The 15,512-nt window shown below is 59.5% G+C and overlaps 1 protein-coding gene across 3 annotated transcripts in view; it reads right to left on the bottom strand.

Annotated features, from left to right (window-relative positions):
- The window catches only part of MOB2 (MOB kinase activator 2), a 50,279-nt gene that overhangs the window by 10,793 nt on the left and 23,974 nt on the right, over positions 1-15,512 (bottom strand). The window contains exon 1 of one of the 3 annotated variants that reach the window (XM_060017575.1): positions 5,887-6,030. The exons of 1 other annotated variant lie outside the window; for it this stretch is intronic. In XM_060017575.1, coding sequence (XP_059873558.1) covers positions 5,887-5,996 — 110 coding nt within the window. In that variant the 5' untranslated portion in view covers positions 5,997-6,030. Of the gene's footprint in view, positions 1-738; positions 762-5,886; positions 6,031-15,512 lie in introns of those variants that run through there. One more of the 3 variants, XM_060017577.1, reaches the window with a different exon arrangement.

Below are 15,512 nucleotides of genomic sequence, written 5' to 3'. Positions count from 1 at the left end.
AGCAAAGTCTTTGGGGCTGAGGGAGCCTCAGCCCCACCTCGGCGGAGAAGGCGGCGGCCCCAGAGCCAGCCTCCCGCCAGCTGCCCCCAAGGCCGGAGCCGGGGCCACGGTGTGTGCGGCCCAGGCAGGCCAAGGAGATGGCGCATCCCCTAAGGAGGAAAACTGCCCAACAGAGTGGCCCAGAGCCTGCGGCCGGGACGCCAGCCCGAGCCACCGTGTCTGCCACAGGCTGGAGCCCGAGCTGGGCGAAGTGAGTGGTGTGCCGAGGGGCTGCCTTCCAGGCGCCGCCGCCCCACGTCAGCCAGGGTGGAGCAAGGCTGCTCTCTCCCGCACCTGTAGGCCCACGACGTTTCAAGGTTAAGACTGGGTTCTTGGGCCGGCGTGGGTTGAAAAACTGAAGGAAAAAACCCCCAAGAGCGCGGATTAGTCTCTTGCTTCTTTTACTTGAATGGCTGAAATCTTTAGTGGCAGACATCACAATTTCCAGAAAACAAACTGCAAATCAGTCAAACCGTCCTGAGTCTCACTGACCAGAAGAGGCCACTTCCGGCTGTAGACTCTCAAGGAGGGATCACCTGGGACAGAGGATGATCGAGGGAGACTGAGGGCCGGCACAAAGCCCAGTGCGGCCTCCCACCCCAAGGGGCAGCCACAGGCCGGAGGGACGCTGCCTTGCAGGGGAGGGCGGGCGGGCCGGGGACCTGGGCCCGGGGGCTGGGGCTCGCGGCTGAGTCCTACCAGCTCATACCCCCATGGTCTCCAGTGCCCGCAGAAGGAGAGGCGCTCCCGTCGCTGCCTCCGGCGCCTGGGTGAAAACACTGCGGCCCCGCACAGGGCGCAAACTAGACACTGCCGTCCTCTGTCCCAAGGGCTCTGTGTCCCTCCCACCCCCGCCAGCCCCGCTGAGGCCCACATTTGGCGGCACGGGGGGTGTCACACGGGATGAAAGGTCTGCAGCTCCTGACCTTGCCGTTTTTTCCCTTCTGTTTTGAAAAGTTGCTAGTGGTTTATTTAAGAGAAACAGGAAGGAAAAATGCTCCCTGAATGCCAGGGAAATGTTTTCCCTTCAGCTTCTCACAGCAGATCTTTGCCTTAAAAGGCAATGTGTGCCTGGCCTCTGGGTGCAGCGCCGGCAGTGGCCAGTGCTGGGCAGGGGCCACAGTGTCCTGGGGACGGGCCCGGGGGGGCTGGAGCTGGAGCGCGGGTGTGAACACCGCACAAACACAACCACAAGCAGGGGGCACTCTGGGGGTCCCCACGGCGGGCAGGTGGGGCTGTTCACTGGGGACAAGTGTGGGCACGGGCTGTGGGGGCCCTGCAGCCGCTCCCAGTGTACACAGAGGGGGACAGGGCCCCAGAAGGGCTGAGGGCGCCCTGGGCTCCCCGGAGATGGGTGGGTGGGGTGCTTTCCTGACCCTGGGTCTGTGCTGAGCCACGTGCCACCCGTCAGAAAGCCTGCACTCGCTTGGAAGGCCCCCATGTCCACAGCCCCAAGCACACAGGATGCACCTCCAACCTCAAGCCAACTTCTGCTCTGGTCACCCCTGAGTGTCCATCCGCTGGGCAGATTCCCAGCTACAAGCCCGGCCAGGCTTAACCGACCCCCTCGCCTGTGCTCCAAGCGTGTACCTGCCCGTCCCCCGCCACAGTGCACACCTGGCCTGGGCCAGCCACCCACTCGGAGCCTCAGTGTCTGGGTGTAGAGGGTGGGATGAGCGGGGGCCTGGGCTGTGAAGCCACTGCCAGACCCGCCTCCTCGCCCCGCGCTCAGGGAACACACGGCAGCGACCGCGGCCGGGTGGCCTTTACACGAGCGACCACGGGCAGAGCGGCAGCAGGAAGCGGCCGTCACAGAGGGGCGTCACGGGGCCTCGGGCACAGGCCTGCTCCAGGGTGCCATTGTGCTGAGGGTGTGGTGTCCTCGTGCCCACACGTCCCTTCCAGGGAGACCGAGAGCCCCTCCGGCTGAGGGCACCCTCCGTGTTTGGTTCTCAGAGGGGCGGTGGGGGCAGCCCCAGGAGGACCTGGGTTTCTGCTCCGTGCGACAGGCGTAGGGGGCTCTGGGCCATGATCTGTGTGGTCAGAGGCCTCCACCTCCTCGCCCCGCCTCACTCCTCCGTCCGCACCTGCCCTCCTACAACCAACGGGCAGGAGCGCCCCGGGGTCCCCAGGCCCCGCCTCATCACCCAGCGCTGGCCTAGGGCCCCCAGACCCAGCATGGCTGGGAACGGCTCTCCTGCCAGGTCGGCCAGCCCAGACCTCTCTGCCCTGTCCTCGAGTCTTCCTTCACACCCTCCCCCAGGAGACGACGGCCATTGACCAGGTGGTGGCAGGACTGAGTGACAAGCCGGCCTGGGGCGAGTCTGGGGACGTGGAAGGGCCTGCCACACCTGAGTGCCACCACCCCAAGTTCTGTCCTTTCTAGAGAGGTGAAGGCTCCTGGCCAAGAAGCTCGGCCCCTTAGAGCACAGAGTTTCAGACAACACATGGTGACCTTGGAAGTGGGACAGGCTGCTGTGTGACATAGCGGCGGCACCCATCCTCAGTCCCTGAGGCCGTGTCAGCAGAGAGGACGGGACTCTCCGCCCAGAGGCACCAGGCTCCTAAACGGGCCCTGCCCAGCCTAGGGCCAGGCACCCTCTTACCAGCTGGGGCTCCCACAAATCCGCAAAAGGGAAGGCTGGGCATGGCCCCGGTGTGGAGGGACAACTGTGGAACCCCTGGGCCGCGGGCAGGAGGGTGGATGCCAGGCCTCAGCCCACCCAGGGTCCACCGCGCCCTCCTGGGAGAAAGAATACGGCTGTGGGCACACGCGGAGAACCCCCCACCCCCGTCTTACTGTGGGCTCCGAGGCCGAGTCCCACCCGGCCGACGCCAAACACCTGCGAGGGGGCGCGGCTCCGCAGGAAACACCTTCTGACGGTCTCCCCAGTGGACGCCCACACAGCCTCACCCCTCAGCCTCCCCTGCTCCTGAGGCCTTTACTGCGGCGGGGGGGCAGGGTCCCCACACCCGAGGCGTGGACCCAGCTGGGTCCCTCCGCCAGTGTGCCTGGCCTGGCACATTCCTGTCTACACGACCCCGCCCAAGGTCACTCCGCCCAGTCCCCTGGGATGGCCCCTCGGCTCAGTGTGGCTTGGGCCAGACACAGATGGCCATGCAGCCCAGCCCACCGGGTGAGACGGCTGGAGCGTGTGGGAGGGATCCAGCCCAAGGAACGTGGATGCACCGCGGGCCCCGCCTGCACACAGCCCCGAGTGCTGGGGTGGGCGGCGGCCGAGGGAACCCACCGAACGCCGAAGGCCCACGCCTCGAGCTCAGTTCACTGTCTCCATCCAAAGGCAACTCGGCTGGCCCAGACTCCAGACCCCAGGCACGGCCACCCCTGGGGGCCACCACAAGGACGCCTTGGTCGGCACGGTCCTGCCCTCCAGGGGGTAGCAAGCAGCTTCCGGGTTTTACAAACAAATGAATCCTCCAGGCATCGTTAGTGCTGGGCAAGGGGCCGGTGGTCTCCAGGCAGAGCCGGCTTGGCTGCAGCCAGTGAGGTGGCGCTGGATCAGGGGACGAGACGGGCAGGTGGGGGAGGCTCCCCTCTCTCCTCAGGGCCCCGCCCACACTGCTGTCCTCCCCCCCAGCCCCCCCAGCCAGTGCCTGGCTCGCAGTGCTCCCCAGATGCTGGCACAGATGCCAGAGCGGCCAAGGTTCTCACCAGGAGGGGGATGCAGGGCAGATTCAGCAGGGGGCACCTGCAGGAAGTCAAGGGAGCCTGGAGGCCTGAAGGAGGGTGGGCAAGTCTGGAGGTGGGGCGGCCTGGAGTCAGCCTTGTGGGACAGAGGGGGTCGAAGGTCTGGGGTGGGGAGTGGGGTTATGAGGCTCCTGCAGATGTGTGAATGTGGACTCAGAGTAAAACACAGATGCCGGGAAGGTCCCACAGGAAGGCCCCATGGAACACTGGGCGGTGCCACAGGTGGTCTTAGAAAGGAGGAGCCCACAAACAGGGATGCCCACCCTCCCAAGCCCCCAAGTTCTATGCAGTGGGACTGGGAAAACCGCACTCTGACACTTAGAGACACCCCCCCACCCCACCCCGCCGCCTGGACCATGTTCTCACCGGTCCTAACTGGCCCTGGTGACCAGCCCCTTCCCAGAGCAGAAACTCAGAGGCTGAGGGCTGGGAAGACCCCCACAGAACCCCTGTCAAATCCCCACGGGCTGCACGAGGCAGACGCTGTGGAGAGAGACACGCAGGTCACCTCTCGTTTAACAGCCTGGCAGTCAGCACCCAAACAAAGCGCACTTTCACAGTCGCGCGTCCCCTACAAAATAAGAGGCCAGTTGAGAGGGAAGCCACGTCCCCTACAAAATAAGAGGCCCGTTGAGAGGGAAGCCACCGGGGCAGACGAGCGAGGGCTGCAGACACCCGAGACCCACCGTCCATGCACACCAGGTGCTCGGGGCACTGCTCCGTCCAGAACCGCAGCCACGAGGCGGCCACGCTGCTCAGAGCCCGCATCCTCCCCTACCCATGAGCTAATAAGCTGCTCTTCTTCTAACACCTGGCTGGACCGCCACCTTCACTGGGAAGTCTTCTCGGATCCCCCAGGGGGACGGTCTTGGCCTCCTTCTCGCAGACAGCTCAGAGGGCTGGCCCTGCCTTCCTGTCCTCCGTGGAGCCTGTTTCGGCATCCGGGCCCCTCCCACCATGCCATGTGCACACAGGCACGCACCGGCCCCCACTCGCTGTGGGGACGTCACCGTTCCTGATCTGAACCAATGACCTGGAGGGGGCACTGCCAGCTTGCCCCACACCTTTACATCGCAGGGCAGACTCCCCGTGAGTCCTCCCTGGGTGGCAGAGGGCGGCCCCCGTGGGAGAGGAGGGTGCAAACCATAGGAAGCCGGAGACACAGGTCATAGAGCTCACTGCTGGTCCCACCACCAGCCACACTTGGCCCTCACCCCAGACCCTGACCAAGAGGCCTGCTTAGCTTGGTTGCAATTAAAGACAAGATTAGAAAAGCAAAAGATACTTTCACTTAAAAGTTAGGACCCACCCAAATTATAGGCAAATACAAGATTATTACATTGAAGGAAACCTGATTTCAGTCTAAACTGTGACACATCCTGGGTGAGGAGGGACAGCGCTCCTGACCCCGCCAGGAGCCTACCCTGGGCCCCCTCCCCTCCCAGCTGGGCTGAGCAGGGCCCCCCAGTGCTCTCCCGAATGCCTGAAACAGACGCTTCCACCCTGAGACAGAAGAGGCGCTGGAGTTTCTCCAAACCCCTCGTGTGGGACACCGGAGGCTCTGCTGCAGCAGGTCAGAAAAAGAGGTGAGAAAAGAGGTCAGAACCTGCTTTTCTGGTAACGCCCCTACAGCAGACAAGGCCCAGGGCAGTTCTCTAGATAAGGCCGCTGGTGGACAGACTGGTCATCCTGCCCGGGGACCAGAGGCCAGACGCCGGGGGCAGCGAAGGCTCTGTCCAGCAGGCTCGGGAGGGCACGAGGCAGGTCTGCTGCGGTCTGAGACGTGGTTCATCAGAAAGACGGACACCGGTCATGGGCGCCCCCTGTTCTTACCCAGACCCTCTGGGCCAAACACTTCCCTTTCAGGCCCCCCCCCCCCCCACCAAACAGCAGGAAGCACAGGACTCTAGGGAGAACCTCACTCCAAACACAGTTCTGACCATGTCCAGCTGGTTCCCAGGCATCCACAGGTGGGGCCGTGCCTGCCCGGGGCCCACCAGCCCCCCAGTCCCACCGGAGGGGTCTGCACACCACGGCAACTTGACCCGGAGGACAACTACGGCCACTCCTCCCGAGATTGAACCCTGGGGCAGGGACTAGGGACAGTCACACAGCCCTGCCGTCCCTGCCACGTTCACCTGAGCACTTTGCCGACTGCTTGAAGCACCATCTTGCAGCTGAGCCCGGTCTTCGGGGGCTGGCTGAGCAGAGCCCGGTCTGTGGGGACACTGCTGTGGTCTCCCAGCATGATGGGCAGCGCGGAAGCAGGCTGGGAAAGTGGGAGCCCCGGCACCGGCGCTGCTCCCCGCTGCCCTGCCCTCCGAGCAGCCCTGACTCGCCCTGACTCGGAGCCAGCCACGCCAGCCAATGAGGACAGCGGGGGAGGAAGACGGGCTCTGGCCGGGCAGGGACAAACAGCTGCTCCTTTTACAGGCGGAGGCCGGCCAAGTCTGGTTACACGAGGGAGTGTCTCAATCGCCTTTTCAAAGTGGCGCCGTGCGGGCGCAGCGTGGGGCGAGGCCACTGCCGAGGGGACAGGCATAGCCCAGAGAGGACCCGTCAGTGAGGCCCCGCCGTGGCACGAGGGCCCTTCCGATGTGGCCGGGAAAGCTCTCTGAGCAGGCGGGGCTGGGCGGGCGCCCCAGCTGGGCTGCAGGGAACGGCTGACCATGCACCTGCAGAGTGCAGACACGGGCGTGTGGTGTCTGCATCCACAGCCTTGGGAAGACAAGGCCGGGGCGCCCCAAGCAGGAGCCGAGCTGCCGTAGGCAGTGGGCGGTGGAGACCCCAACAGACACGGCCAGAGGCCTCCCGAGGGGGCACAAGAAGCTGTGTGGCCGAGGCCTCCTTTACAGCTGGGCCACACACAGGAGACCACCAGGGACTGCAGAAGCAAACGTGTGAAAGAGGACGACGCTCTCCGCAGCCCTCATCTCTGGCTGACCATGGGGACAGCTGCCAATGGGGGCAGCACGGCCACGCTTGTCCAGAAGCCCCGTCCAGCGGCAGCACAGCACCCCGGCCTCAGCCCAGGCTTCTGTCCCCGACGCTGTGTCCCACAGAGGGCCCGGCCAACCATCCGTCCAGGCTCAGGCCAGCTCTGTGCGGCGGCAACTCCAAAGCCACCGAGACGACTACCTGACGTGTAGTGGGGCAGGCTGACTGCCCGGGCAAAGCTGGGGACGCCGACAGAGTCCCGGCTGCACGTGAGGACCAGGGCAGGAACCCAGGCACCGCGCTCACCCAGTGAGCGAGTGAGACTTGGAGGCCCTGGGTTGGGAGGACACAGCCTCCAGGCAGTTGGAATAACTGAGCAGAAGGTGCCTCTAGGCTCATCTTGTTATATTCCCTGCCCTGGTCCCACAACCAGCCACTTCTTCAAGAAGCCCTGGGTCCCTCTATTGGAGAAAATTAAAGACCAAGACCTGGGACTTCCCTGGTGGTGCAGTGGTTAAGAGTCCACCTGCCAATGCAGGGGACCACGGGTTCGAGCCCCGGTCTGGGAAGATTCCACATGCCGCGGAGCAACTAAGCCCGTGCGCCACAACTACTGACCCTGCGCTCTAGAGCCCGCAAACCACAACTACTGAGCCCATGTGCCACAACTATGGAAGCCTGCGTACCTAGAGCCCGTGCTCTGCAACAAAGAGAAGCCACTGCAACGAGAAGCCGGTACACCGCAACAAGGAGTAGCCCCCACTCACCCCAACTACAGAAAGCCCATGCACAGCAATGAAGACCCAACACAGCCAAAAATAAATAAATTTTAAAAAATGAATAGATAAAAATAAAGACCGAGAACTGACCTGGTCATCCCACTGCTGCTGGGATGTCGTTTTCCTAGACCCTCTCAGCTGACAGAGCAAGGAGACGGGTGTGCATGCCAATCTGTATGTTTACATCCCCACTCACGTGGACACTGCAACCACATTAGGCTAGACGTGAGTTCATCCTGACGCCTCCATCTCTGATCCAACCCCCGGGGATCATTCCGACCTCCCCCACTGATGGTGATAAACCTGGAGGTTCTGAGTGGCTTTGTGAAACCACAGAAGAAGAGGCTCCCGTGCTGTGAAGGCAGCAAAGCCATCGGGCCCAGAACCCTAGTTGAAGGTGCAGGAAAATGTGGTGCACTTAAGAGCAAGTGGGAAAAGCTACAAGGTTGAGTCCAATGAAAATAGAAAAGAATAAGGGAGAGTAATAACTAAAACACTCCAAAAAGACACACACAAAACAGATGAAAACTGTACCTCGATAAACTGGAATTTGAAAACCTCAGAAATAAAGTGATTTAAAGAAAGATTTGAGGGCTTCCCTGGTGGCGCAGTGGTTGAGAGTCCGCCTGCCGATGCAGGGGACACGGGTTCGTGCCCCGGTCCGGGAAGATCCCACATGCAGCAGAGCAGCTGGGCCCGTGAGCCATGGCCGCTGAGCCTGCGTGTCCGGAGCCTGTGCTCCGCAACGGGAGAGGCCACAACGGTGAGAGGCCTGCGTACCGCAAAAAAAAAAAAAGAAAGATTTGAAAAGAGAGACAAAAGAACTCAAAGTAAGAACCACAAATGAAAGTTCCTGAAATGAAGTCTAGACTAGAAGAAACAGCAAGGCAGTGCCACGGGAAACAGAAGATGGAAGGGGATTTGGCCAACCACTGAGCTGAGGGCCACAGGATGGAGAAGAGCAGCTACAGGAGCTGTGAGCTCAAACAGCTTGTATCCCGTACCCTGAGATATTGCTAAATTCACCTTTTTTCTTTAGCTCTAGCAGACTTTTTGCAGTTTCCTATAATTTTATAAGTATATATGACCCTGTTATTTCCCAAACAAACTACCTCTTCCTTTCCAATACTTATACCTTTTATTTCTTTTTCTTCTTCTCTCTCTCTCTCTCTCTTTTTTTTGCCTCATGGCACAGCTAAGACCATCAGCACAGTGCTGAACAGAAGTCGTGAGAGACAGCATCCTTGCCTGGTTCCTGATCGCAGGGCAAGATGTTCAGTCTAGTCTTTCAATTGAACATTTGATATGAGCTCTAGATTTTTTCCGGGTGCCCTTTACCACTTGAGAACATTCCCTTCTACTCCTGGTTTGCTGATTGCTTGCGTGAATATTTTGTCCTGCACTGTTTCTACATCTAATTGAGATTTTTTTCTCCTTTATTCTGTTAATGTGGTGAATTATACTGACTGATTTTCAAAGGTCAGCTAAGCTTAGACTTCTGGGAAAACACCCTCTCTGGGTTATGACCTGTTATTCTTTTTATGTATTTTTGCCGGATTCACTTTGCTAATGCTTTCTTAGGGAGTTTTACACCTGTGTTCACGGAGGACCGTGCTCTGCAATTGTCCTTTTCTTGTTAGGTTCTTGTCTTATTTTAGCCTCACTGAATTAGGTAGTTAGGTAGTATTTCCTCCTCTATGTTCTGAAAAGGCATGTATAAGAATGTCTGCAGTTTCCCAGTGAGGGGTGCTCTTGGTGTCTTGTGGGTGGAGGCCCCACACAAAGACCCGTCCTGCCCCAGCATCGACAGTGCTGTGCGGGCGGCAGACACTCCGCGAGGGGCGTGCAGCTCACGTGCTCCCGCGCCCACGAGGCCTCCACACGGTTACACGGCTGCTTCTCCACCTGCTCCTGGGCCAGCATCACCAGCATCACCTGGGAGCCTGTCGGAAATGCCAGTTCTCAGGCTCACCAGCCCGGTTGACCGGAAACTCTGCAGAAAAGCCGGGATGTGGGTGAAGAAGCTCTCCAGGCGAACCTGACATGCGCGGCGCTCTAAGGACACCTGCTGAGGGCGGTGTGAGAACCAAGCACATCCCACCTGGAGAGCCAACCCTGCATGACAGGAGCACCAGACACGACGCAACTCAGAAGATGCAAGAGGAAGGGGAGCGGCAGGGGTGTCCAGCTAATTTCAACACTGCTCCTGTGAGGGAACCAAGAGACAACAGCCAAAAGACGGCGGGACTGAGGGCTTCACAAAGGCAGCTGCTTGAAAAAACAAACATTTCTAAATACTCTTTTTATTGTAGCAAAATACACGACATAAAATTTACTATTGCAACCATTTTTAGGTGCACGGCTCAGGGGCATAAAGTATATTATTCACTGCTGTGCAACCATCACCCCCATCCGCCTCCAGAACTTCTCCATCCTCCCAAATGGACACTCTGTCCCCAATAAATACTCACTCCCCTCCCCTCCCCCAACCCTGGGCACCCACCGTCTACTTCCTGTCTCTATGGACGTGACTCCTCTAGGGACCTCACGTGAGTGGGATCAGACAGGATTTGTCCTTCTGTGTCTGGCTCATTTCACTGAGCATAATGTCCCCAAGGCTCATCCACGTTGTAGCCTGTGCACCTTTTAAACCAGAAAGCCCTAAAACTGCCAGTTGGGACGTCTACTCCCAGGCGAGAGGGAGTAATGAGGACTGGTTTTTACCTCCTGCTTCAAACAACAGGACACTGGACAAATGTATGACAGTTTTCAAGACACTGGACGTCAGGCAACAGAGCGCGGTGATCCCTGCAAGACGGGAACCGGCGAGGGGACGCTGCAGTGGCCTGCTCCCGCCTGGATGGATCGGCATGGTAGGAAGGGGACCCAGGAGGGCCCCGAGGGATCCCAGCTGAGGCGTCTCAGCGGGGAGTCTGAGAGGCCAAACAGCCAGAGGTCAGGGGGCAGCGCCCCAGGGGGACAGGACACTGAGCGGAAAGCGCTGCAGAGAGAACTCGGCAGACGTGCTGAGGGGCCCCGTGGGGTCCCTGGCTGAGCTCGGGACAGGGCACATGTACAAGGAACTGCTGCGGGAGGGACAAGCCACCCAGAAGGATCTGCAGGACCCTCCTCAAGGTTCGCATGGGCCCAAAAAGAGCTCCTTCCCCACCAGCCAGAGTGGCACCAGGTGGAGACCTCCAGAGGTCCTGTGTCAGTGGTGACAAAAACCAGCCTGAAATGAAACATCGCCATAATCCCACCAACACAGAACAAACACAAGAACTGAAAAGACTCAGTCGTTTCCAACTGAGTCCAAGGAACACAGACACACAAAAACAACCAGCACCGAACAAGGCAAAGACCCCAAGGCCTTGCATCCAACCTCAGGAAAGGAGGAGAACAATCCATTACTAGGAATCAAAGCAGTCGATCAAAAAGGACCCCAAAATGGCTCAATGACACAGTCAGAAGACAGTGGTGTTAAAACGTCACCATGACTGTATCCCATCTGTTCCAGAGACAAGAGAAACACTGGACACGTGATAAGGAGATTTAAAAAAAAAAACGTGGTTTTTTTTTTTGAAGATCTAAATTGAACTTGTAGATATGGAAACTAAAATATCTGAGACAAAAGGTACCCTGGGGACGTCCCTGGGGGCGCAGTGGTTAAGAATCTGCCTGCCAACGCAGGGGACACGGGTTCGAGCCCTGGTCCAGGAAATCCCACATGCCGTGGAGCAGCTAAGCCTGTGAGCCACAACTGCTGAAGCCTACGCACCTAGAGCCCGTGCTCCGCAACGAGAAGCCACCGCAATGAGAAGCCCGTGCACCGCAACCAAGAGTAGCCTATGCTCGCCGCAACTAGAGGAAGCCCACGCACAGCAACGAAGACCCAACTCAGCCAAAAATAGAATAAATAAATAAATTTATTTAAAAAAAACTGGGGGAAAAACTAGCGTTTTTAAAAACAAAATAAAGTGGTGTGTGTGTGTATCTGTATGTGTGTGAGTCATGTATACATGTGTGTACACGCGAATGGGTATGAATGCGTGATTGTGTGTGTGTCTATGCGAGCGTGTGTTGTGTGTGCTGTGAGTGGATGTGTGTACTTACAAGCATGTGTGTGACGTATGTGCATCTATGTGGGTATGTCTGTGTTGTGAGTGTATGTGCGTGTTTATGAGCACACGTGTGAGTTGCGAGTACAGCTGCCGGGCAATGGTGCCCTTTCTTCCCACCCTTCCTCCCCTGGCCACCCCCAGTGCCCCTGCCCCCCACCCCAGGTTTGCCCCGCCGGCCCCTGACGGAACCGTGAACAAGCTCATGCAGCCGGGGGCCACGGCCCTCCCACTCCTTCACAGGTACGTGGCTGGTGTCAGAATGCGTCTCTCCTCGCCCTCCCAGTTGCACCTCTTTTACACGCGTGAGCTCCAGTAAAGGAGGCAGACACAGACTCAGGTGCTCACGTCCACCCAGGCACCCTGCCTGCCTGCCCCTGACCCCTCCAGGAGGCCAGCCCCAGACACGCAGAAAGGGCCATGTGCCAAACTGGGAATTCTGTTCGGAAGCAGCGGGAACGAACGCTCAGTCCTTGCACGTAACAGAGCAAGTCGCCAAGGGCACAGTCCACGGAAGGTGACGGGGAGCTGGACAGCATCAACAGTAACAATGTTTGTACCCCAAGAGACACTAGTAAGAAAATGGAAAGACAAGCCACAGCCTGGGAGAGGAGGTCTGCAAATCACACACTGATACAGGACTTCTGTCCCCAACAGACAAAGCGCTCTCAAAATGCAACAACTGAAAAATGGACAAGAGACTGTAATAGACATTTCCCCAGAGAAGCTACACCCCACACCCACCAGGATGGCCGAAGTCCGACCACGGAGGCTAACAAGGGCTGAGCGGGACGTGCAGAAACCAGAGCCGCTGGAGGGGGTGGAGAGGACAGGGCGAAAGTCTTCCAGAGCCACACACGCCCTTCCCCAGCCACCCAGCAACTCTTCTCCTTTCTGCAGCAAGGACGAAGGCGTCGGGCACACGAAGACACCGTCAGTGCCCACAGCAGCGCGATTCATGATCTGCGAACACGTGGGGAACAGCGGAAATGGCCTCCGGCTGAGCCAACTGTCTTATTTGTGAAAGAGCCCACTTCTCAGCCACAAAAGGAAGAAAGTGCAGCTACGCACAGCACCTGGGTGAGCCTCAAAGCAGCAGGCTCAGAAGGGGCAGACCCCACACGCCAGACGCTCGGGGAGCCCTCTAGACGGATTTTAGCCAGAACAGAAGGCAGGAGGCAGGTCAGTGGTTGCCAAGGCCCAAGGGGGTGTTGAGGGGACGTCCAGTGTTCTATACTGTCCCTGTGGGTGGTCAGAGGCTACGCACCTCTGTTGAAATTCAACAAAGCTTACATTTTAGATTCAGTGGAATGTAAATTACACCTCGTAAAAGCTGACCAGAGGCAAACACACCAACAAGAGAGCAGGACTCCTGCTGGCGCACCAGCAGCGAGTCCCGCAGGCCTGCGGAGAGCGAAAGAAGCCACCGCCCCAGGGCCACTGGCACGGGATTCCATTCACAGAACACCCAAGGGCAACCAGGTGCCAGATGTCAGGCGAGGACAGGAGGGTCGCAGGGCCTCTGCGTGCTGCCTCCTTGCCGGTTCTGTGACATGGGCAGGGCGTGGTGCGCTAACCTGAAACCCGCGCACACACGTGCACTCGGAGTTGTGCTTTCTCTGCATGTGTTATGTTGCAATGAATGATTCACTTTAGAAACACAGGAAAGAAAAAGAAGACAACCGTGTTGGGATGTCTTATTTCTACACTGGACGGCACTTACCGGGCTGACTACCACTTTCTCAACTCCTTTTTGTAGGACTGATCCATTTCATGGTAACAAATAGCTTCGTCTATGTTTTCAAAAATGAAAAAGTAGGCAAAGGTTTTAGGGGACTGGAACGGCCACACAGAGGCTATCTTCTCACGGGCCTGCCCTGTCTCTCTCCTCAGCACCTGGAGCGCACCGGCCTGCAGACAGTGTCCGCCCCTCCCCCCGCAGGCTCCTGAGCCCATCCCCCACTGCCACCCACCCACGCTGGGGCCACATCCAGATGCCCCAAAGAGCCTAGCCAGCTCGTGCCCTGGAGTATGGGAAAACTGCTGGGGTAAAGTCACTGTTCTCATGAGTGGAAAGGTCCCGGGGAGTGACTGAAAAAGGTGCTTCTGTGACTTCAGTCAGAAGTGCTGGGACGTCTTGCCAATGTCGCAGCCAATGCTACCCCATGGCGTCGCCACTCCGCGGGGTCACCACTCCATGGGGTAACCACGCTGGATCTCAGAGGGGAAAACTAGAGTTCCACTCCAAGAAACCAGCTTGGGACCAACGGAAGAGCACTCAGGACACACGCGGCAGTGGTGGGAGAGGCAGGAGTGGAAGGGTTTCTGCAGCGACACCCTCTGGTGCAGGGACAGAGGTCTTCATCCCACACCACCCAGGGGACAGAGGAGGAAGGAGAAGCCCCTCCCACAGCGGGCTGAGGCCATCTCCTCACCTCCCCCTGCTTGCGAGTGGACCTGCTACATCCCGAGGCGGGTGGCAAGAGCCTCGCTCTGCTTCCCGAGACCGCGCTGGCCCGGGAGCCCCGTGCACGTGCACCAGCAACGACAGACAGGAAATGACCTCCCGGAATCCCAACTCCTGGGCCTCGGTGCCCCAACTCCATTCCTGTGGCCTCCCTGAGGGCTCCGATGACTTCCCAGTGTTCACTCACTTGAACCCTGACGTCCCCATCCTGCAGTGGAGGAAACGGAGGCACAGCCGAGGCAAAGTCCAGATCTGACGCAGGCCACCTGCTCCAGACCCTCTGCTCTTAACACCAACCCCCTCCCCCGAGGGGACAGGCACCTCTGGAAGGGAAGGAAGCTTATTTCTATGCCTGGCTAAAGCTCAGCTGCCCCGGCAGAGCGCAGGGCCCTCAGCGGCTCGTCACAAACAGCCCAGGCAGCTGCTCAGGAGGCAGGTGGGTGAGTCCGACTTGCAAGGGCCGGATCCGCGCCTCCCTCTCAGCCCTGCTCGGCAGAGGAAGCGGCTGCAGTTAGAAGCCCCGAAACCACCACCGCTCCCAGGAAACTGCCACCACGCCTCATACCAGAGAGGAGAAAGGGCTGCTGTACCTTCTCCCCTCCGGTGTGAGAAAGCCCCTGCTGGGCTCGCCCCTTCCCAGCCTGAGTGCGGCTAGGTCTGCTGGCGCTGGGGGAGAACGGGGCCGGGCTCCGGCCCATCGCCCTCCAGGGCTAACCCTACATCCCTCACACACCTGTCCAACACCCCTGCACAGCACCCTGTGGGGTCAGGGTGGAGGTCAAGCGCCGGCCTGGAGCCCGGCTGCCAGGGTGAGCGTGGAAACGCCCAGATGCTGGAGCAGGGCGGAGGCCAGGCAGGAAGAGCGCCTGGAAAGGGAAGGGGGGAGGCAGGCTGCACCCCTGCAGGGCTCAGGGCCAGGAGAGCAGCACAAAGTTACAAGGCAGAGAAATGCCCCACACGTCATGGTGGCATTTCAGGTTCAAGTCCAGCCAAATGCCACCCAGTGGGAGTGGCTGGTGGAGCCTAGTCGGTCTGCTGGGCCCCTGGCCACCACCGACCACAGGGGCGCCCAGACTGCACAGTAGCCACGTCTGACCCCTGCAGCGCTGGCTGCCAGACGAGCAGACGCAGAGCCAGGTGGTGACCAGCGAGGGCCTGGGGGCACCAGGAGCAACGCTCCCCAGTGCGCTCCACGCCCACAGAGAGGCCAGCTCATGGCCAGGGACTGGGACACTGTTGCCCCCCCCCCCCGCCCAGTCATCACAAGCCAAGCTGGCACGGAGCCCAGGCCGCCTAAGTAAAGGGTGATAAAGGGTGATGTGGGTCCTGCCAAGTCGCCCCGCCCTCCCCGCTGGTATAAAAGGCTCGGAGGCAAGATTTAGCCCAGGCTCAGTCCACAGGAAGGAGGCTCAGAGTGCACGCAGAAGGGAGACGCCTGCGCCTGTCCCCGCACAGGCCTGTCC

Source organism: Delphinus delphis, chromosome 8 (genome assembly GCF_949987515.2).
Source record: "Delphinus delphis chromosome 8, mDelDel1.2, whole genome shotgun sequence".
NCBI classification, from domain to species: Eukaryota; Metazoa; Chordata; class Mammalia; order Artiodactyla; family Delphinidae; genus Delphinus; species Delphinus delphis.
The sequence above is the reverse complement of the archived record's forward strand: the minus strand, read 5'-3'. Positions and strand labels throughout refer to the sequence as shown.